This window comes from Branchiostoma lanceolatum, chromosome 6 (genome assembly GCF_035083965.1).
Source record: "Branchiostoma lanceolatum isolate klBraLanc5 chromosome 6, klBraLanc5.hap2, whole genome shotgun sequence".
In the NCBI taxonomy this organism is placed as follows: Eukaryota; Metazoa; Chordata; class Leptocardii; order Amphioxiformes; family Branchiostomatidae; genus Branchiostoma; species Branchiostoma lanceolatum.
In genome coordinates, this window is record NC_089727.1 from 14489072 (window position 1) to 14506773 (window position 17702).

The 17702-nt window shown below is 39.8% G+C and overlaps 2 protein-coding genes across 3 annotated transcripts; one reads left to right on the forward strand and one right to left on the reverse strand.

The window, feature by feature from the left end:
• Window positions 1-2257: 2257 nt before the first annotated feature.
• Window positions 2258-8394, forward strand: LOC136436746 (SAP30-binding protein-like). Of its 2 annotated transcripts, none has more exons than XM_066430973.1 (12): window positions 2258-2458; window positions 2663-2748; window positions 3344-3379; window positions 4493-4547; window positions 4736-4824; window positions 5331-5419; window positions 5531-5591; window positions 5997-6048; window positions 6552-6619; window positions 6997-7075; window positions 7536-7699; window positions 7861-8394. In XM_066430973.1, exons 1-12 carry the CDS (start codon window positions 2365-2367, stop codon window positions 7927-7929), a joined length of 942 nt encoding a protein of 313 aa, XP_066287070.1. In that variant the 5' UTR covers window positions 2258-2364; the 3' UTR covers window positions 7930-8394. The 2 variants fall into 2 exon arrangements, with proteins under 2 accessions (XP_066287070.1, XP_066287071.1); XM_066430974.1 differs by having other exon boundaries at window positions 6552-6610.
• A 2509-nt stretch (window positions 8395-10903) lies between these two features.
• Window positions 10904-17702, reverse strand: LOC136437257 (uncharacterized). Its single transcript, XM_066431738.1, has 3 exons — window positions 17519-17702; window positions 17095-17180; window positions 10904-16786 (listed from the first exon to the last, which is right to left on the reverse strand). The coding sequence occupies exon 3, from the start codon at window positions 16448-16450 to the stop codon at window positions 10904-10906; it is 5547 nt and encodes a 1848-aa protein (XP_066287835.1). The 5' UTR covers window positions 16451-16786; window positions 17095-17180; window positions 17519-17702.

Sequence of the window (17702 nt, forward strand, 5' to 3'; positions counted from 1 at the left end):
TTCAGGGACAGGCGTGCACACCTATGTTTGGATAGTGTTCAGCACCAGGCACATGTTTGCTTATGATATGGATGGCGTTCAGCACCAGGGACAGGCATATTAACGTGTCATTGATACACTATCGTGCTGAACATGTAACGTTAGGATACTTGAAATGAAACGTTTTTGTGACATCTCGTTTAAGTCACTGTAGAACTAACGTTACATAGAGAGCATTTTCTTTATTCAACCAAGGAGGCTAGTTGACCATCTTTATTCAACACAACCAATCATCCATGCTGATAAGAATACCAAGTGATAGGTTGTTGCAACGTTATGCATTTACTTTGGAAAGTCCTAAATCCTTAACAGGAATAACGTCAAATGACGTGTTCGCAAGATGTCACACTGCAGTTTGATTGCTATCCAGTCAAGAGACTAGTGCCATTCTTGATTTTAATGGTGTTATGTTCGGCTACCACAATAACTTATCGAGTAGTGCAGTGTCTTTCAGTATTTCTTCCTTTAATCTTATCAATATTGCATCACTCATGACGACGTGGTTTCAAGACCGCTCAAACTGTTACAATGGATAATCAGAAAAATAATCGACAGCTGAGAGGATTCAATGTGCAACTGCAAGCCCAAACGGTGCCCCGGTGGTCCATTCTCGCTTGTGACAGTCCGCCTTTTTTTACGCAAATTCAAATCAACAAGGAGGTCACGGGGTCTCTTTTCATGGTTCTGACTTCAGAGCTGACCAGACTCGTTGTAGGCTCCATAGTCACCGTGATCATCAGAAGCGCCGCCATGTTCACGTCTGACAATGCCAACAAACTCACTGGAGTCGCGGTCCAGGTCTTCCTCTGCCCACTGTGACAGGACGGACGAATCCGGCGTCATCACATAACCCCCGAAACTGACGATCCAGTAGTACAGGAACACGGAAGAAATTATGAGAGCCATGAAATACACCTTGACTTTCCTGTTCCTCATTTTTTTTCCTGGGCAAGTTGCTTCAGTCCAGTCTACCCCGTTTACAAACGTTGATTGTAACGTTATCTGTAAACAAAGTACACCGTTAGGTCACACACGGATGTGTCAACAAGATTCAACTGCGTTCGTAGTTTAAAAGTTTGCTATTTCATGTATAAAATGGTCATAATATTCAGTATTTAAGACAATGGCCATATTTCCATATCGTGATAAAAGCCTCGTATACCTCAAAGTATGAACACATGTCTGTACTAGTAGTGAAAAAATAGAGTCTTATATGGATTTTTTTACACTTATATGGATTTTTTTATAATATATAGAAAATTGTATAACTACTTGAACGGCTAGCCGTTTTGTACATTTACACTTCTTAAAATATAGCACTTTTTCAATGACAACTGTACTCTTACAAGATGAGCAAGCATACAGGTCCCTGGTCAAGCCTATGTGGACCATTTTTAACATACCTGTAACATTAATTATTCATTTAGTTGCCAATATACGGACCATTAAAACAGACATTGTGTGTAGTACGGTGGAATATTTAAAGTTTTGCACCAAACAAATACAAAGCCACAGCTCTAAAAGACAAAACAGAATTGTCTTAGTTTACATACCTGCAATTCTTGATAACATCTACAGATTTTGCACACATCCACAGGTGCCACGTCGTACGGTATTCGGACAAAGAGTTGGGTAAACAAGGATATAAGGTTAACCTAAACAAATTATGATGAAGGTCTGCATAAGTAAGCAATACACAAGTAACGAGTGGTGTGCAGAAAGTCAAGCAAAAAGCGGTGGGAAAGTTTTGGCCATGCGTCCATATCAAATTTCATGACACATGGAATTGTATAAGGCTTTCGGGCTTAAGCGTGGTCAGGCTGTCTTAATAATAAGTTGGTTTTTTTTAGTGAAGCTTCCTGCCATTTAGACACCATGTTCGGGTGGCGGTTTGCACAGACCCAAATCATAAAGAAGAATATCATCGACGAACGCCTATTACTAGTAAACGTTACCTTAAGCTCATAGGCATCTGATTCAGACGATACAAACGTTACTGATAAGTCTGATAACTACTCTAGATAATTGCTATGTTCGATTATCTAAATTTCTCAGACTTGTTGTGATTTTCCCCTACTACTTCTATTTAATACTCCTGCGCTTCTCTGGATCATGAGCAAGTTTATAATGCAAAAATCCCACTGTGCGGTTTCATATATGACGGCCCCTTTCACTCCTTTCACCCCATTTTGAAGAATGGACTATTCTTACATCTCGCGAGAATTGATAGAAGAGCGAGATTTCAAACATTTCAGCGGTGGCACGCGTCGGAACGAAAGAGAGGCATCTAAAGTTTTGTAAATAACAGCCTACAGAAAGGCAGATATGGATTCTTCTACTGCTATCAAGTCTTTAATATCTTACGGTGGTTCTGATGAGGAAGATTCGGACGAGGAACCCGAGGGAAATGCGAAACCAGGTTAGTAGTTGTTTAGCGTGGGGAGGGGGGCATAAACCAGAACAACAAAATTTTGTTTGAAAAATTATGAACTCCCTTGATTTGAAAACTAGCTCTTACCTTCAACAAAAGGTGACATAGTTTTTTTTCATACTTTCATGTGTATCTGCAATTAAGATTCGTTTTACCTTTACACACGTTTAAGTTCACCATTTATCCCAATAGCACAAAAGGCTGTTGGACTGGTGGCCTATGGAGCAGGGGATGAAGATGAAGTAAAAGACACCAGTATGGAGGAGGCGAGAGAAGATGTAAGTCTCTACTGTATCATAGGACAGGAGGCTTCATAGTTACACACTACTAATTCCTTTCACCACTGCCCCATTCTTGCCTAATTACTACTGTAGTGTAGTGTAGTGGTTTTTAATGGTTTTTATTTTGCGCTATGGCAAAAATGTTAGCAGTGGTTCTAAGTTCACAGTAGTGCTATAGTCACATGCTCCTACAGTATTTGACACAAATGTTTGTGGTGGCTTTAAGTTCGCGATGAAACGGTCGCCGCGAAAACCGTGAACATGAAACCACTGCGAACATTTCTGCATTTACACTATACTGTAATATGTGTACTGTCCATTGTACAAAATCTCACTGAAAGCTCTTAGCCAAAAATTCTACTTGAACATATTATGTCTCAGCTACCTTTAACCATATTTGCATTTGATATATTTACATTTGTATGTAGACTCCCACTTGCACTATTGTGATAGGATGGCTGTTCAATTCACTCATGTTTGTTAGTAGCTAGTATTTTGTTAGCTACACACAGCTGGCATGTAAGGGAATATGCTGAGATTTACGGAAATACATGCACTGCTTGAATCATATCCAGCTGTGTTGTTTTAACAGGATGAAGATGACTACCTGACAGGAAGAATGGAAGAGGTAAGGTTTTATCTAACCTTCTCCCTGCCATGGGAGCCTTTTGGCACCAAATGTGTGTTGAATATGGGGTTAGGCAACAGACTTCTTTACATATAGTAGATGAAAGATACTGTACTTTACTGTTTAGTATCATACAAAGACTATTCACCTTGAATATTCACCTTGAAGTTCAGCCAGTAGGTACCCATTAAGAGTAATGAGGCTGTGCCTAGTTGGTGCTAGTAGTGCGCATGATAGTTTCTTTTGTTCGCTTCTTTTTTCTTCCTTCCTTCCTTCCTTCCTTCCTTCCTTCCTTCCTTCCTTCCTTCCTTCCTTCCTTCCTTCCTTCCTTCCTTCCTTCCTTCCTTCCTTCCTTCCTTCCTTCCTTCCTTCCTTCCCTCCTTCCTTCTTAGTGGGAACGTTCGTGTAGGAAAGCTCACTTCTACTCTTCGTTCCTTCCTTCCTTCCTTCCTTCTTAGTGGGAAAGTTCGTGTAGGAAAGCTCACTTCTACTCTTCCTTCCTTCTTTCCTTCCTAGTTGGAAAGCTCGTGTAGGAAAGCTCTTGTAGGGAAGCTCATGGTTATCCTACTACTCTTCCTTCCTTCCTTCCTTCCTTCCTTCCGTCCTTCCTTCTTAGTGGGAAAGTTTGTGTAGGAAAGCTTGTGTAGGAAAGCTCACTTCTACTCTTCCTTCCTTCCTTCCTTCCTAGTTGGAAAGTTCGTGTAGGAAAGCTCTTGTAGGGAAGCTCATGGTTATCCTACTACTCTTCCTTCCTTCCGTCCTTCCTTCTTACTAGGAGACCTCGTGTGGTAAAGCTCATGTGGGACAGCTCATGGTTATCCTTCTACTCTTCTTTCTTTCCTTCCTTCCTTCCTGCTTCCTTCCTTCCTTCCTTCTTAGTGGGAAAGTCTGTGTAGGAAAGCTCACTTCTACTCTTCCTTCCTTCCTTCCTTCCTTCCTTCTTAGTGGGAAAGTTCGTGTAGGAAAGCTCGTGTAGGAAAGCTCACTTCTACTCTTCCTTCCTTCCTTCCTTCCTAGTTGGAATGCTCGCGTAGGAAAGCTCTTGTAGGGAAGCTCATGGTTGTCTATGTTATAACTATAACATACTGACAAACCTATTTTTCACTACAACAGGGTGATATAGCAATGGTGGACAGTGACAATGATTCTCAGGACTCTGGTCCTAAAGGTAAACAGTTATTTTCTAACAAGTGTGTGTTGTGATTTTTGTTTCTCTAAGATAATGTTTTTTTCAAGAAAAACATACTTCTCTATCTTCATCAACTGACATGAAGCAGTGTACATGTACATGTACTTGAGAATGAATAAACTTTAAAGGTTTAAAACTGACTCAAGTATTTCTGTACACATCCATAGATCTTTTGTCAGAGAGTGTCCGGAATATGAGTGAGGATGACATAGTGTTACCACCAGAGCCCCCTGGCAGATGTTCCAAGCAAATGCAGGTAAATGATACTGAGCTAACAGTAACACTTGCTTTTTTGTATACTATCACTGAATATCACCTAACATAAGTGCAAGATATGAAGCAAGGAAATACATAAAATGCAGCAGTGTCTTGTGTGCCATCCAATTACTACTGCCACTGGGGCTCCTACACTCGCTACCCTGAAAAAAAATCATTAGTGAGCCCTGGTAGTAATAGAATAGCACCCAAGCTAACAGTGATGTAGCATATTATTATGTTCATGATTGGGATGTGTTGTATTTGCACATTCATGTATTCAATTCTTCATGATGTTGCTTAGATATTCAGAGTACATGGGAAATGTTATTAGAAGTCTTATAGAAACAGCTAAACTGTCGTCAGCAGTCATTAGTTGAATCCACAATCAAGCAATTGGATTGGAAGCAATGTGACCACGTTTCAAACCACAGAATTTGTAGCTTATTCAGTTATTGATATTGCCGTCTCATTTCACTTATTTTGAAAAAAAAATTGTTTTGTCAGGAGAAAATTTCTAGATTGTATGACCAGATGAGAGGAGGCAGAGACCTGAACCAGATGATCCAGAGAAGAAAAGACTTCAGAAATCCCAGGTACATTCAAAGTCATGGGTTGATCAGTTTAAAGTTTGGAATTTCTTCAAGTTGAGCAGTTTTGCAATGTACATTTCACACTTTTGACATCTTTTCCCTTCCTTTTTGCAGCATTTATGAAAAACTGATACACTTTATAGGGATAGACGAAAACGGGACCAATTATCCAAAGGTAAGAGAAGTTCATATGAATACAAAGAGCTTGGGATTTTGACCTTCTTGAAGCTATAAAACAGTGTACTGTTTTACATGTAAATATAAAACAGTGTACTGTTTTACATGTATGCTTGAGTATGCTATGTCAAAAGATTTTGCAAGTGATTACAATGATATTTGGTATGTGGGCAGGGTAGGTCTTGGGAAGACGAAGGTAAAGATTGATTTTGGACCCCGTGGTATGTGACCTTGGTACTGCAGCAAAACTTCTGGTTTTTGTATCTTTTGTCCTGGACTTGCTTTGGTACTGTTTCTAACATGTGATATTTGTATCCCATCAGCATGAATAGAGATTCTCAGCAAGTACTCAACATGTGTTCTTAATATTTAAAGATTTTGTTTTCTCTTCCTTGTTGTCCAGGATGTGTACAATCCACACATGTGGGGGGAAGATTCTCACTATGAAGCACTCGGTAAGTTTAGGACCCGTTGTTGGCAATTTGTAGTGAATCAGTTATAGCAAAACAGATCAAAGTCTGGTACTCAATAATTTTTAGCACATTCTGGTCTTGCACAGCTTGTAGAACTGGTGTGTTTTATCAAGAAGGTTTTATATAAAACCTCCTTGGTTTTATCAACAAATAGTTTGTGTAACAAATGATAGTGTTGTCTGTATACTGGAAGTATAAGTGATCCTCAAAGACCCAAAATTACAGAAAGTAGTGAGTTTCTTTTAAATCCATGCAGTTGTAGATTTTGAATTGCCTTTATATCTTGTTTACCTGGATGTCTAACCTTCATAAACGTATGTTTTTTTCTCAAATCATTTGCTTTGTAACTGCAAGCTTCTATTGATATATTTTAATATTATTGGATTTGTCAAATTCTATGTGAAATAATTACGTACAGATACTGGATGGCACATGTATATGTGCATGTTTGAATAGTATACTGATGTTGTGAAATTTAATTTCAGCAAAGGCCCAGAAGGAAGACATGGCCAGAAGAGAAAAGGAAAAAAAAGACAGAACAAAGGTGAATGAAGTCAGTCGCCTCATATTTATTTTCTTTCTACAAATAAGAGTGTCTTTTTTTCAATTCTGGACTTTATTATCAGAACATGACTTCTTGTCTTTTTTTTCTTTGTGAAAAGCTTGAGCCTGAAGTACATATAGCATGCATATTGTTTACTTCTCTAGAATTAACAGAAATACATGTATTGTCACATTTCCTCATGTGTGAATTATTTACTAGTAGATGACTGCTCGTTTTGATTTATTTTGTTTTGTACCTTTATCAAGGGGTACCATTTTATTTCAATCAGATCACATTCTAGACCTGAGATTTATATATGTACTCAATAAACTCAACTAAAACTCGTAAAAGTAGTGTACAAGAGACTCAACATGATTTTTTTTCAGATTGAGTTTCTCACCGGAACTGCCAAGAAACCAGTAACACAGACAGCCACAGGTGTAGCCGGGGTTGCTGTTAAAACAGGTCAGTGCTTCTATTTTCACACATTTGTTCGCAACAGAACCGTGCATGACTGTCACTGACAAACAACCCAGGAAAATGGTGATCTGTATTGAACTTCAAGAAATACAAAAGCTTGGGTTGCATGGTTATGTTTTTCTGTGGAATGACATTGTCTTAACTGCTACTGGTAACACCAACTGGCAGGATTTGGTCCAAGCTTGCCTTCATCCCTATAGTCCCCAAGTTGGATGTTTTTGCCATATAATGTTTGACTACTGAATGAAGCCACTCATCTTTGCAAAGTTTGATATTTTCTGTCCCTCCTATATACATGTAAGTTGAAGTTGCTAATAATAATACATTTAATAGTCCTTAAACTCTACTTTGATTGGGAATATATTTTGTCAATTGCCAATCATTAAGATGGAATACTCTGATATTCAACCCATTTTGTTCTCTTTTCCCTTTCTCTTGTCCACAGAGACTGTAGACCCCAATAAGAGGAAGAGTAAATGGGACCAGAGCTCTACCCAGATCCAGACCATCACCACCACCAAACCTACCGTAGTCACTCTAGCAGCACCCAGCACCACAGGGAAAACCACCGTGATATCTGCTGTGGGAACTATAGTGAAAAAGGCAAAGGTACAGTACTGATTCGTTGGTATTGACTATGTTGATAACTTAATTAGTTTGTTTATTTCCTTAAATGTCTTGTGTGTACATCTCTTTAAGTCTTGGAAATGGAGGGAAGTTTTGGAATTAATGCGACTTCTGTTAAGGCCTACTGTTTTCACTTTCCATAGGTTGCTGACCCACCGCCTAAAACAGAGAAGAAGCCAGCAGAAAAATCACAGCCAGGTAGCAAGGATTAAACAGACAAGTCTTCCAAACTACAAGTCATGAAAGGAACTGAAGCTTCAAAAATATTGGGACATTCGATTTTTGTACAGACCTATCTTGACTACATTGCAATCATTGTAAAGGATCTCAGTGGATTTAAATGGTCAGCAAACCAAAAACAGGATACAAGAGCTGTGGTATAAGACGAAAGCCAGAGTTCCACATCACTTTACTTTAGGCCATTGATGAATATAACATTACCAATGGCAAGTTAATATCAAGTGTCATTTTCTTGTCACTATGTATATATATATATGATGTACTAAGTTTGTCAGAAGTAAAGGAATGGTGATAGTACCTTATCTGCTACAAGCATTGTACAAAGCTTCTGAATCAGCAAAGTCCAAAACATCATTTCAGCTGGTTATTTGATAGTCATAAAGGATGACATAAAAACTGTACTGTCTAATGATAATAAAGACATCTCATTTTGCTAACTCTTATGTACTTTGTTCATGTATACCCTCTGTAGTCTTAAATGTTTTGGCAAATGGTAGGGTTTTGGCAAATGAGATTAGTGGATTTGTAACAAATAGTACAGTGAGTTCTCCCCAAGATAATTGTATCAAAATTAATCATCGGTGGAGATTTGCTATATACCTAAGAATGAGTTTGTGAAGTATTAAAGTAAGTACTTCACCTGTCTGTCAGTGATTGTAGGGAAACAACTTAAGAATCATTCCATAAACAGGATTAAAAGGCAGTAAATGCAACAGGGCAGGGGGCTCCATGGAACTTTGTTCCCCCCTCCTTGAACTTGTAAATATACAGACTTCAAAACACACAGGTCAAATTCCATTACCATTTACTAATGTACATAATTGCAGGAGGTAAACAGGCCCTTCTGTCCCTTCCCAATTCCATTTCTGCATTTCTTCATTTCCAGTCCCGAGAAGAAGACATCCAGACCAGAAACTCAGTATATTGTGTATAAGTCCCTTCACATCCATTGAGTTTTAGAATAAAATTGAATTCCATGACTGTTGAAGTTAATACTCTACAGTCTTTGGAAATAGCTCGGAAGAGACAGGCTTTCTTGCAAGTAATTTACTTTCACTAATTCATAGCCAAGAATATTTATCAGTCTACTCAGAAAATTGTCTTCATTTCAATAATATATTCTTTATTTTGAGAATTACAATGTAACAAAGATAATCCACAGATGATCCATTTCTTCTATGTTCTAAACATCTTTATACTGGATCACGCTTTTATCCCAAACGCAAGGTTTTAATAGGTGTCGTGTTGGCACACAATTTTCCTGAAACACTAAGTCATGACCATGGACTTGTCACAAACCTGTTGCCTTGTTATTAAGTCCTGGTATAGAGCTGACACATTAGAAATTAGCAGTAAATAAGAAATAATGGTAAGTCAATGCAACTACTGTCATCAACAAACAATCTTACAGCATAATATACCACCTAACAATAACACTGATCATAACGGTATCTATCAGCTAGGTTTTTACTTGCATTTTCCTCCTCAACTTAATAGAATTATGTTACCCTTGTACGTTCAAGTTCAAAAATACATGTACATGTTGATAAGGCTATACAAACTCAATTTCATGTATGGCGTAAGTGTGCGTACCGATTCTTGTCTGGTTAGAAGATAATGCTTGCACCTCAGTGACGACCAAAATATCACGTTGGGTATATGAATATTATGATAAATGAGACGTCATCCACAAAGTCAAGTTTGCATCTCCTTAATATGCTGATTAAAGTCAACAATATTCTTTGTACTACCGGTAGTACACTTTTCCGGACCAAAGTTGCATTTATGGTTAGTTATAAGTTAAAAGTAAGACGGTTAACACAACATATTCAATTGTAATTTGACAGTTTTCTGGAGAAGGTGGTATGATAAATTTGCCTAACTTAAGGAGTGATCAAACTTTCCACATATCTGCATAGAAGTTCCTAGCGCCAAGTCTACCATACCCTAAGGACAAAAAGTACCTAACAGTATACAGAAAACAAACAATGCAAACACTGGTTGGCCAGTAGTTCAAACAAAATGCAACAGAAGAGTACTATACACTTTAATAAGTCAACTTATAGTTTATTCAATATAATACAAGTACCAGGATTGAAATATCAACCTGCAACTTGTGAAAACATGAGCATAGCAGGAAAATATATCAAAAACATGCAATCTTGCAGGCTGAAAAAATTCAGGATGGTTAGTATGAAGTATGATAATATAGGTTTCTTCAGTTGGAGAAGTTTTTTAAGGATGGAATAGAGGCTTTTTATTTGCACAAAGATCTTCTGAACTGCAGAAAACAATTTTTGTCAGCTTGCAATGTAGCAAGTATTCCAAGGTCTGAGTACCCTTCTATGTACTATAGGCAAATATTTATAAAATAAATTCTTAACTTCTCAAAAACAAAAGAAGCAAATACTAGTATTCTGCACAAGCCTCAAAGACTTTGAATTGAAAGCTGCCAATTTTGTTACTGCTGTAAATTCTACTGCAGATGCTGTTAAAGATCTAACAAACATATTCAAACATAGTTTTCAAGACAATTATTTGGGACAACGAGAACAAAATCTGCAGATGAAAATGTATAAACTATTAATCTCTCCTTAGGACATCAGCAAAGTGTCAGTATGTGATGTTGAAACTATTAGTCCTAAAGCTATCAATCAATAAAGTTGGAATGGAAGTGTTTACTTTTTTCAGAAGGATATTCAAATATTGACAACATATTTTCCCTATTTTCTCTAGCTCCTTCTTATTTAGTCCTTAAAGTTATAAATTGGATGTTTATACTTCTTTTGTAAACTTTTTCTCTTATAAGATTCTTCATACTTGCATGGATACCTTGGTGGAGGAAACAAACATGGCTCTCACTGCATGAAGTACAAAATATATAACCTGACAGAAGGTGTGCAGAAATTGTCTTATCTGGATATTTACTTTGTAGTTGAGTCTTAATTACTTCTTGTTTGTTTTCTCTTTCTTGTTCATTTGGTGCCGAGGGAATTTATCTGGGATGCCTTTGAACCTGGGCAGCATTGGAGCCGGATAACAATGGAAATCCTTGTCCCTTTTCGGGAACTTAAACTTGATAGTGGCTTTAAAGCGATACGTTTTCGATGTCATATCGGATGGGTCATCGTTCCGAACACAGGGCATCTCTTCAAGACAATACACTGGATCTGATCCCCTGCGACTAAATCTGCCCTCATCATATGGGTTCTCGCTGATGTCATCAAGGTAGTAAGTTTCTCTTATATCACGGCCCTCCTGATGAAGTCTGTCTTGCAGCTTGTTGTAAAGCCTGCTGCGACGTGGCGGCCGCGGTTTCTTGAACTTTTTACGTCCTCTAGATCCTGTCGGCTTGTCTTCCCTAGCAACCATCTGGTTGAGCTCCTCTACCGATTCCTTACACAAATGGGCATTGTTCTCATTTTCTTGCCCTTTGCCTTCTGTAGAAGACTTCCCTTGGTAAGGGTGGAAGCGTGGCTTGGTGCAGCACTCGGCCCGTGACTTCTTATCCTTCAGTTTGGTGCTGTACCCACCAAGTCTATTGAAGACTCCAGATTCTGACTTCTTCTCAGGAGAGTTCTCAAGTCTGGTGAAGACTGTTGTGGTATCAGTGCAGCAGCTAGGCTTGGGCACTTGAGCACTAGATTCAAGGCTGGTGTCTACAGATGGAAGCACCTCACTACAGCTGTCCTGTACAACTCGAATGTCTGCAGCCAGCAAATCTGACTTGACTGTACTGCTATTTTGGGGCTCACCAGTGTTCTGGTCTTTTTCTGGTTTACTCTCTGGTGTTTCCTTTGCTTCTTTGGCAATGGAGGAGTTTTCGTTATCTTTGTGTTCTGTTGGCTTGACAGATGATGTGCCTTCATCCTGGCCTCCGATGCAAACCTCTAAGACAACAGCTGGACTAATTTTTGTGATAGCCTGGCTACTTACAGACATGCCCACGTGCACCTCTCCCATCTTATCATTACCAACTGGAGCTAATTTGACATTGTCCTCACATGTACACTCAACTGGATCCTTACCGCTGTCATCAGAAACAGCATTAGAACCAGCACATTCAGATGTGTGCTCACAAGGTAGATCCTTCTCTTTAGCTGAAGACATTTGGCTTTGATCACTTATAGCTGCACTGGTAGCATCACTTTTCTGTTCTCTACCCTGCATGCTTGTTTCCTCTTCTTTTTCTGAAGTAGGGATTTGGTTTTGACTTGTTTCAGAGGAAGATGCATTCAATACCATGGAATCATTACACACTTCTAAAGACCCTGCATTTTCTTTATCACTCTGGATTACTGCTTCTGCCAATGCTTTCTCTAATAGTTCCCTCAGGTCATGGCCCAAGTCATTATGTAAATCGTCCTTGCAGACTAATTCTACTGGCTTCTCAGATAGAACATTGGCACTGGTAGCTGACAATGGCAAATCTTTTGAATCTGTTCCTTTAGGTTCCCCCTCACTGGCATCTTTACTGACAGTCTCCTGGGAATCAATTCTTGAAGGCAATTTTTCTGATCCCTCAGGAGTAAGTCCAGCATGTTCAGGTCGTGCAGATTCTGAACCAACCTTAGCAGCTTCATCACAAGTGATAGCTGCAGTACCAGTGAAACTAGGTGGAGCTGCTTCCTTCACAACTGCTACTGTACTCTCACACTCCATCAGTTCTTCTGAGTCGTCTGGTTTACTGTCTTTCACAAATACTGAAATATTTGAACTTGCAGACTTGTTCGTCTTCAATAGGGTTGGTGACTGATGCTGACATGGCAATATGATGAATGAAGCTTTCACAGAGGGGCTTGATACAGGTGTAGCCTGCCTGGTCTGTGAGTCATTACCACCAACCTGAACTTCGCTATCAGAATCAACAACCTCGTCCACCGTCTCATAACCAGACATGTTGTCACTACCATGATCCTCGCCCTCCAGTGCTGCTGATGTTGACATCACACTAGTGTTTGCGTCGTTATACAAAAGTCGTTCTTGTGCTATGATTTCGTCCATGGGATTTCCCAAGTGTAATGCTTCTGCATTTTCATTGTAGAAGTCTTCCTCTTCAAGCATACTTTGGAAGGTTGTCTTCAGATCGGAACTTTCCCCAGGCAAAGTGACAGGACCAGTGACGTTAAAAGTCAGATCTAGAGTATCCAAGTCCTCTTCCATCATTGACATTTTAGGTCCTATGTTACTGATATGATCATCTGTCAACACTACTTGCCGTCTACTCGTATCTTCTTCTGTTTGTTCTGTTTCCTCCAATGTCTGCTTTTCAGTCATGATGTCTTCCATGTCATGTTGGGATATGTCCCCTTTACATGCATCTGAGCCAAGAAAATGTACTTCCATGTCATGTTGGGATATGTCCCCTTTACATGCATCTGAGTCAAGAAAATGTACTTCCATATCATGTTGGGATATGTCCCCTTTACAAGCATCTGAGGCAAGAAAATGTACTTCAACTGGCTCCATGCACACCACTGTCTCTGACGTTTTCTGCTGTTGCTGCCTTTTGGCCCTAGATTTGCTCAACTTTTCTGACAAGTCAGTTACTTCTGTGCCTGGCCCTGTCACCAACACCTCAGAGCCTCCTTCAACTTCAACAGGATCCTTAAAAATACATGTTTCTTTTGGTTGTGATGGTGGCATTTCTTCTTGCTGCAGTTTCTCAGACAACTTTGGACGGGGAACCTTTACCTCTATAGGAGTAATTTCCAGGAGGCTGGACAACTCATCTTCAATGTCATTTGATACTTTAGCTTTTTTCCTGCCACTGCCCTGGCCATCATTTGAACCATTACTATCACTTGATTTCTTTCTTCGTTTGGACCTCCTCTTTCTCTTGGTGGCATCAGAAGAATGAGCCTCTTCTACACTGGTAGATTTTTCTTTAGCATCAACATTATTTTGCGGTTTTCCCTGGGTGTTTCGTGCCATAGTGTTTGCTTGTACAGTAGGCTTGGACTCTCCTTTGAGCACAACCAGTCTTTCATTCTGTTCATGGCCACGATTGGAACTTTTGGGAGTTTCATGCTTCTTGTTCTTAGACGACTTCTGATGCCGAGTTGTACTGCTACTTTTGGCTACAACAGACTTTGTCTTCCCTTTGCTTTTCGCTGCAACAGACTTAACTGAATTACTTCGTCTTTCTGCAACTGATTTAAGCTTTTTACACGGAACATCAGGACCAGATTCTGCCACTGAGTCAAACAATGTGACCTTGGTGTCCAACTTTGAGACAGTCACTTTCAGTTTACTTGGTTGTGTCTGCTCTGTCTCGGTTTCCTGGGTCTCTTCCACCTTCAGCAGATGCTCCAGCAGCCTATTTTTAGAATCTGGTGATAACGGCTTTTGAGCATCATAAACAAGCCTGACATCATCCTCGGCAGCCTCTACCTTGTTGGGGATGCAGATTTCCAGATCTCCATCTTTAATAGGAGACTTTTTACTTGTGTCCTTTTGGCGAGCAGGTGACCTGTCCCAAACAATCCTCTTGATTGCTGTCTTTTTCTGTGGTTTGGACATTTCTGCCTTGTTTAGCAGTATGTTTTTAGCAGTTGGAGCTACAAAAGTCTGTTTTTCTTCAGAATCTAATATTACAACTTTTTGCTGTGCTGGAAACACAATTGTATTCTTGTTCTTACTTCTGTGATCTGGAGAGCGGTCCCAGACAATAGGCTTTATCTTCTGTTTTGGTCTTATTGTGTCTGATTTGACAGCGCATTCTGGACTGGGATTCCTTTCGACTTTCTTGTTCTGCTGCAGGAACTCATAATCTGCACTGCTTGGTGGACTGGTACCCTGTGCCTCATTTTTCAAACTGTTGCTGCTAAGGAATGTACTGGAGCTTTCTTGTACATCACTCCTGTTCTCAGAACCATGGTCTTCAGCACTATGAGATGTGCATATAACAGACTGCTGATTTCTCTGCTTGTCTTGTGGGGCTTGACACTTGTCAGGAACATCGGTGGCCTGTTCTGCTTGAGGAGATTTAAGAGACACTTCTGTGGAGCTCTTAAGGGAACCACCTACATTACTGTTCTCAGTAGGGACAGCTTTCCTTCCTATGTCTCCAACATTTTCCTTTTCGTTCCTATTAACTACAGCAGATTCCCTAAGACCATCAGTAGCAGAAGTTACCGGTCCATTCAATTCTCTTAACAACTGATTTCTTGTATCTATCAACTCTCTGAGGTCACATAATGCACTTATGTCTGGATTATAGGAACACTTCTGTCTTACTATTGGCATACTAGCTAAAGACTTTGGAGGAGTCTCACAGCTATCTGCAGGATTTGGCCAAACATCAATGACTTCAAACTGTGGATCAGTATCCATTGGGTCATCTTCTAAACTTTCCGTCACATTTCCGACATCCTGGTCGACTAAATCTACTTCTTCTTCAGGTGTTACACACAGATCAATGATCACATCATCACCAACATAGATACAGTCTGTAGGTTTGTTTGACACTCCCATAACACAGTCCTTTGTCATACAAGATGGTTGTCTGTTCTTGTTCATAGCATCTTTGGAAGGGGAACACTTGCTGCCATTTTCTTGTGACTCAATTCCAATTTCAGCAGTATCTGATGGCCCCAGGAAGCCTGTTTGTTCCACAATATCTGTATCACCAGTTTCTTGAGGTCCTGTTTCCTTTACTTCTGAAAAAGGACTGTGGCAATCCACCTCATGAGTACCTTTACCTTCATTGCAACATCTTGCCACAACACAGGACTCTTGATCCATTGGAGCACACACATCTAGAGTGTCTTCAGCTTTGTTCAGCTCTTCATCAAAAAGCATGGTGGTACCATCAAAGTCCTCATGGATGCCATTTATGACTGGCAACTCTGTATTCTCGACGTCACTGGTATCAAAATTCTCCCTAGGTCCCTTGTCCTGTGGCAGCTCTTCATTGCTTGAACAGAAGTGCTGATCATCGTCCTCAGATAGGTAAGCTGTAATTTCTGACAGCACACTTTCCACGTCATTATCTTCTGTGACTTCAGTCCCTACAACCGAGGGTTCTGTTGAACCTGATTCTCCAAGACACTGATCTAAGTCTTTGAGAATGGATAATACATCACCGTCCACTTCTTTGCAATGCTGACTTTTGAAATCATCTTTCCCACTTTGGGGCTTCAGTAGACCTGTCCCTTCAGCTGTGGTATGGTTACTATCATGGCTAGAAATGACACTCTCCAATGTGTCAGTCTTTGCACATGATGAAATGCAACAGGATTCTTCTTTTCCAGTTAAAACGGGTGGATTGGAATCTACACTATTTGCGGCATCCCAGTCTTCCGGAGGAGTCAGTTCTCTTAATATCAAGTCAACTACTTCCTCAGCATCTTTTGGGCTTTGTTTTAACACCACTGAACTACCAGTGTCAACTGCATTGTCACATGTTTGCTGTTTTGTGGGGGTCATGTCCACACTTACAGCTACATTCTCACCATGAGTTTCTGCTTCTAACAACAGTGTCTCCGCCATGCTTCTTTCAATCTACCAAGGTTTTTATATTACTTTCCGTTCAATGGTGGTCTACTACCACATACCTTAACCATACACATTTTTCTTGCATTCTTTAAAAACTACCACATAATACAGTCATTTCTATGTTCAATAATCAATCGTCAAACCACAATTCTAATATTTACAAATGTTCCTGAAAGTTGTCCTAGCTTTGTAGCCTGGTTTTATCTGTTCACAGCACAGCAAGAATGGAGACGGCAACTTTCGCTATCAGCTGACTTGCCTTTCTACAAATTGTAGTCCATGAAAAGTACACGTCAAGCATCAGCACTGTATCGGCACAGAAACAATAGTCTGAAACAAAAACAGGAACCATACAGTCATCAGGACGATGTCAATGTTAGGAATGAGCACAGATTTTTTGTACTCATGTCTCATGCAACTATAAGTATAAACGATTGTCTGCTGTGCGAGATGGTTAAAGCTGGAAGTTGTCTGGTAAATTTTAATTTGCGCAATCATGACTTCCAGCAAATGTTGGAATGGGTGCAATGTAGCCGAGTTGCAGGTTATAACTTAAGTAGACTCAGTGAGGAGAAAAATATCAGTTATAGTAACTTAAACATTAACGTTATCATCTCAAGTATCCAACTTTGACTTACCTGAGCTCTGAGCAGAAAACAGAGTACACCTTTCTCACCTTCCCGATAGTGCCAATGAACCAGACGTCATCTCCTCCGCATACTTTCTGAGTGAAAAGAAGGCCATCATTCCAGAAACTCTTTAGCTGTGTAATGTAATGTTCTTCTATGACTCGGGAACTGGCCTCCATTTTTAAAACACCCAGTTTAATGGCAAAACAACTTACACGTCTCGAACTTACTAAGCTTTAAAGAAACAGGCGAATTATCAAATTTCCTGCTCATGTTAACACAAAGGTTACTAGGACTGCCAGGCATGATATATATACAACGCTTCTCTTTAATTTTGATCAAAGCCAAACAGAATCTGAAATATTTGAAAATTTTGAGAACTGGTGACGCCATGCAGTCTTGTCTCCCCAAAACAACAGAATACAGGAATTACCCAATTCAACAGGCAGTCAGTGGCCACAGCTAGTCTCGCCCGAAGGTCTGAGGACGTCTTTTGTGGCTGACAACAATAAATTATCCCAATATTCGACAGGTTTCTCTGATAAAACCAAATAGATCGTCAAACCGGAACATTCTACAAAATTTCCCGCCAAGATGGCGATTGGTAGAGTGCATTA

Excerpts from the sequence above, each read along its gene's own strand:
- LOC136437257 (XM_066431738.1), bottom strand. The coding sequence starts at position 16,450 with ATGGCGGAGACACTGTTGTTAGAAGCAGAAACTCATGGTGAGAATGTA.
- LOC136436746 (XM_066430973.1), top strand. The coding sequence starts at position 2,365 with ATGGATTCTTCTACTGCTATCAAGTCTTTAATATCTTACGGTGGTTCT. Across the intron at positions 4,548-4,735 it reads TCAGGACTCTGGTCCTAAAG|ATCTTTTGTCAGAGAGTGTC; the intron begins GTAAACAGTTAT and ends ACACATCCATAG. Across the intron at positions 6,620-6,996 it reads ACAGAACAAAGGTGAATGAA|ATTGAGTTTCTCACCGGAAC; the intron begins GTCAGTCGCCTC and ends ATTTTTTTTCAG.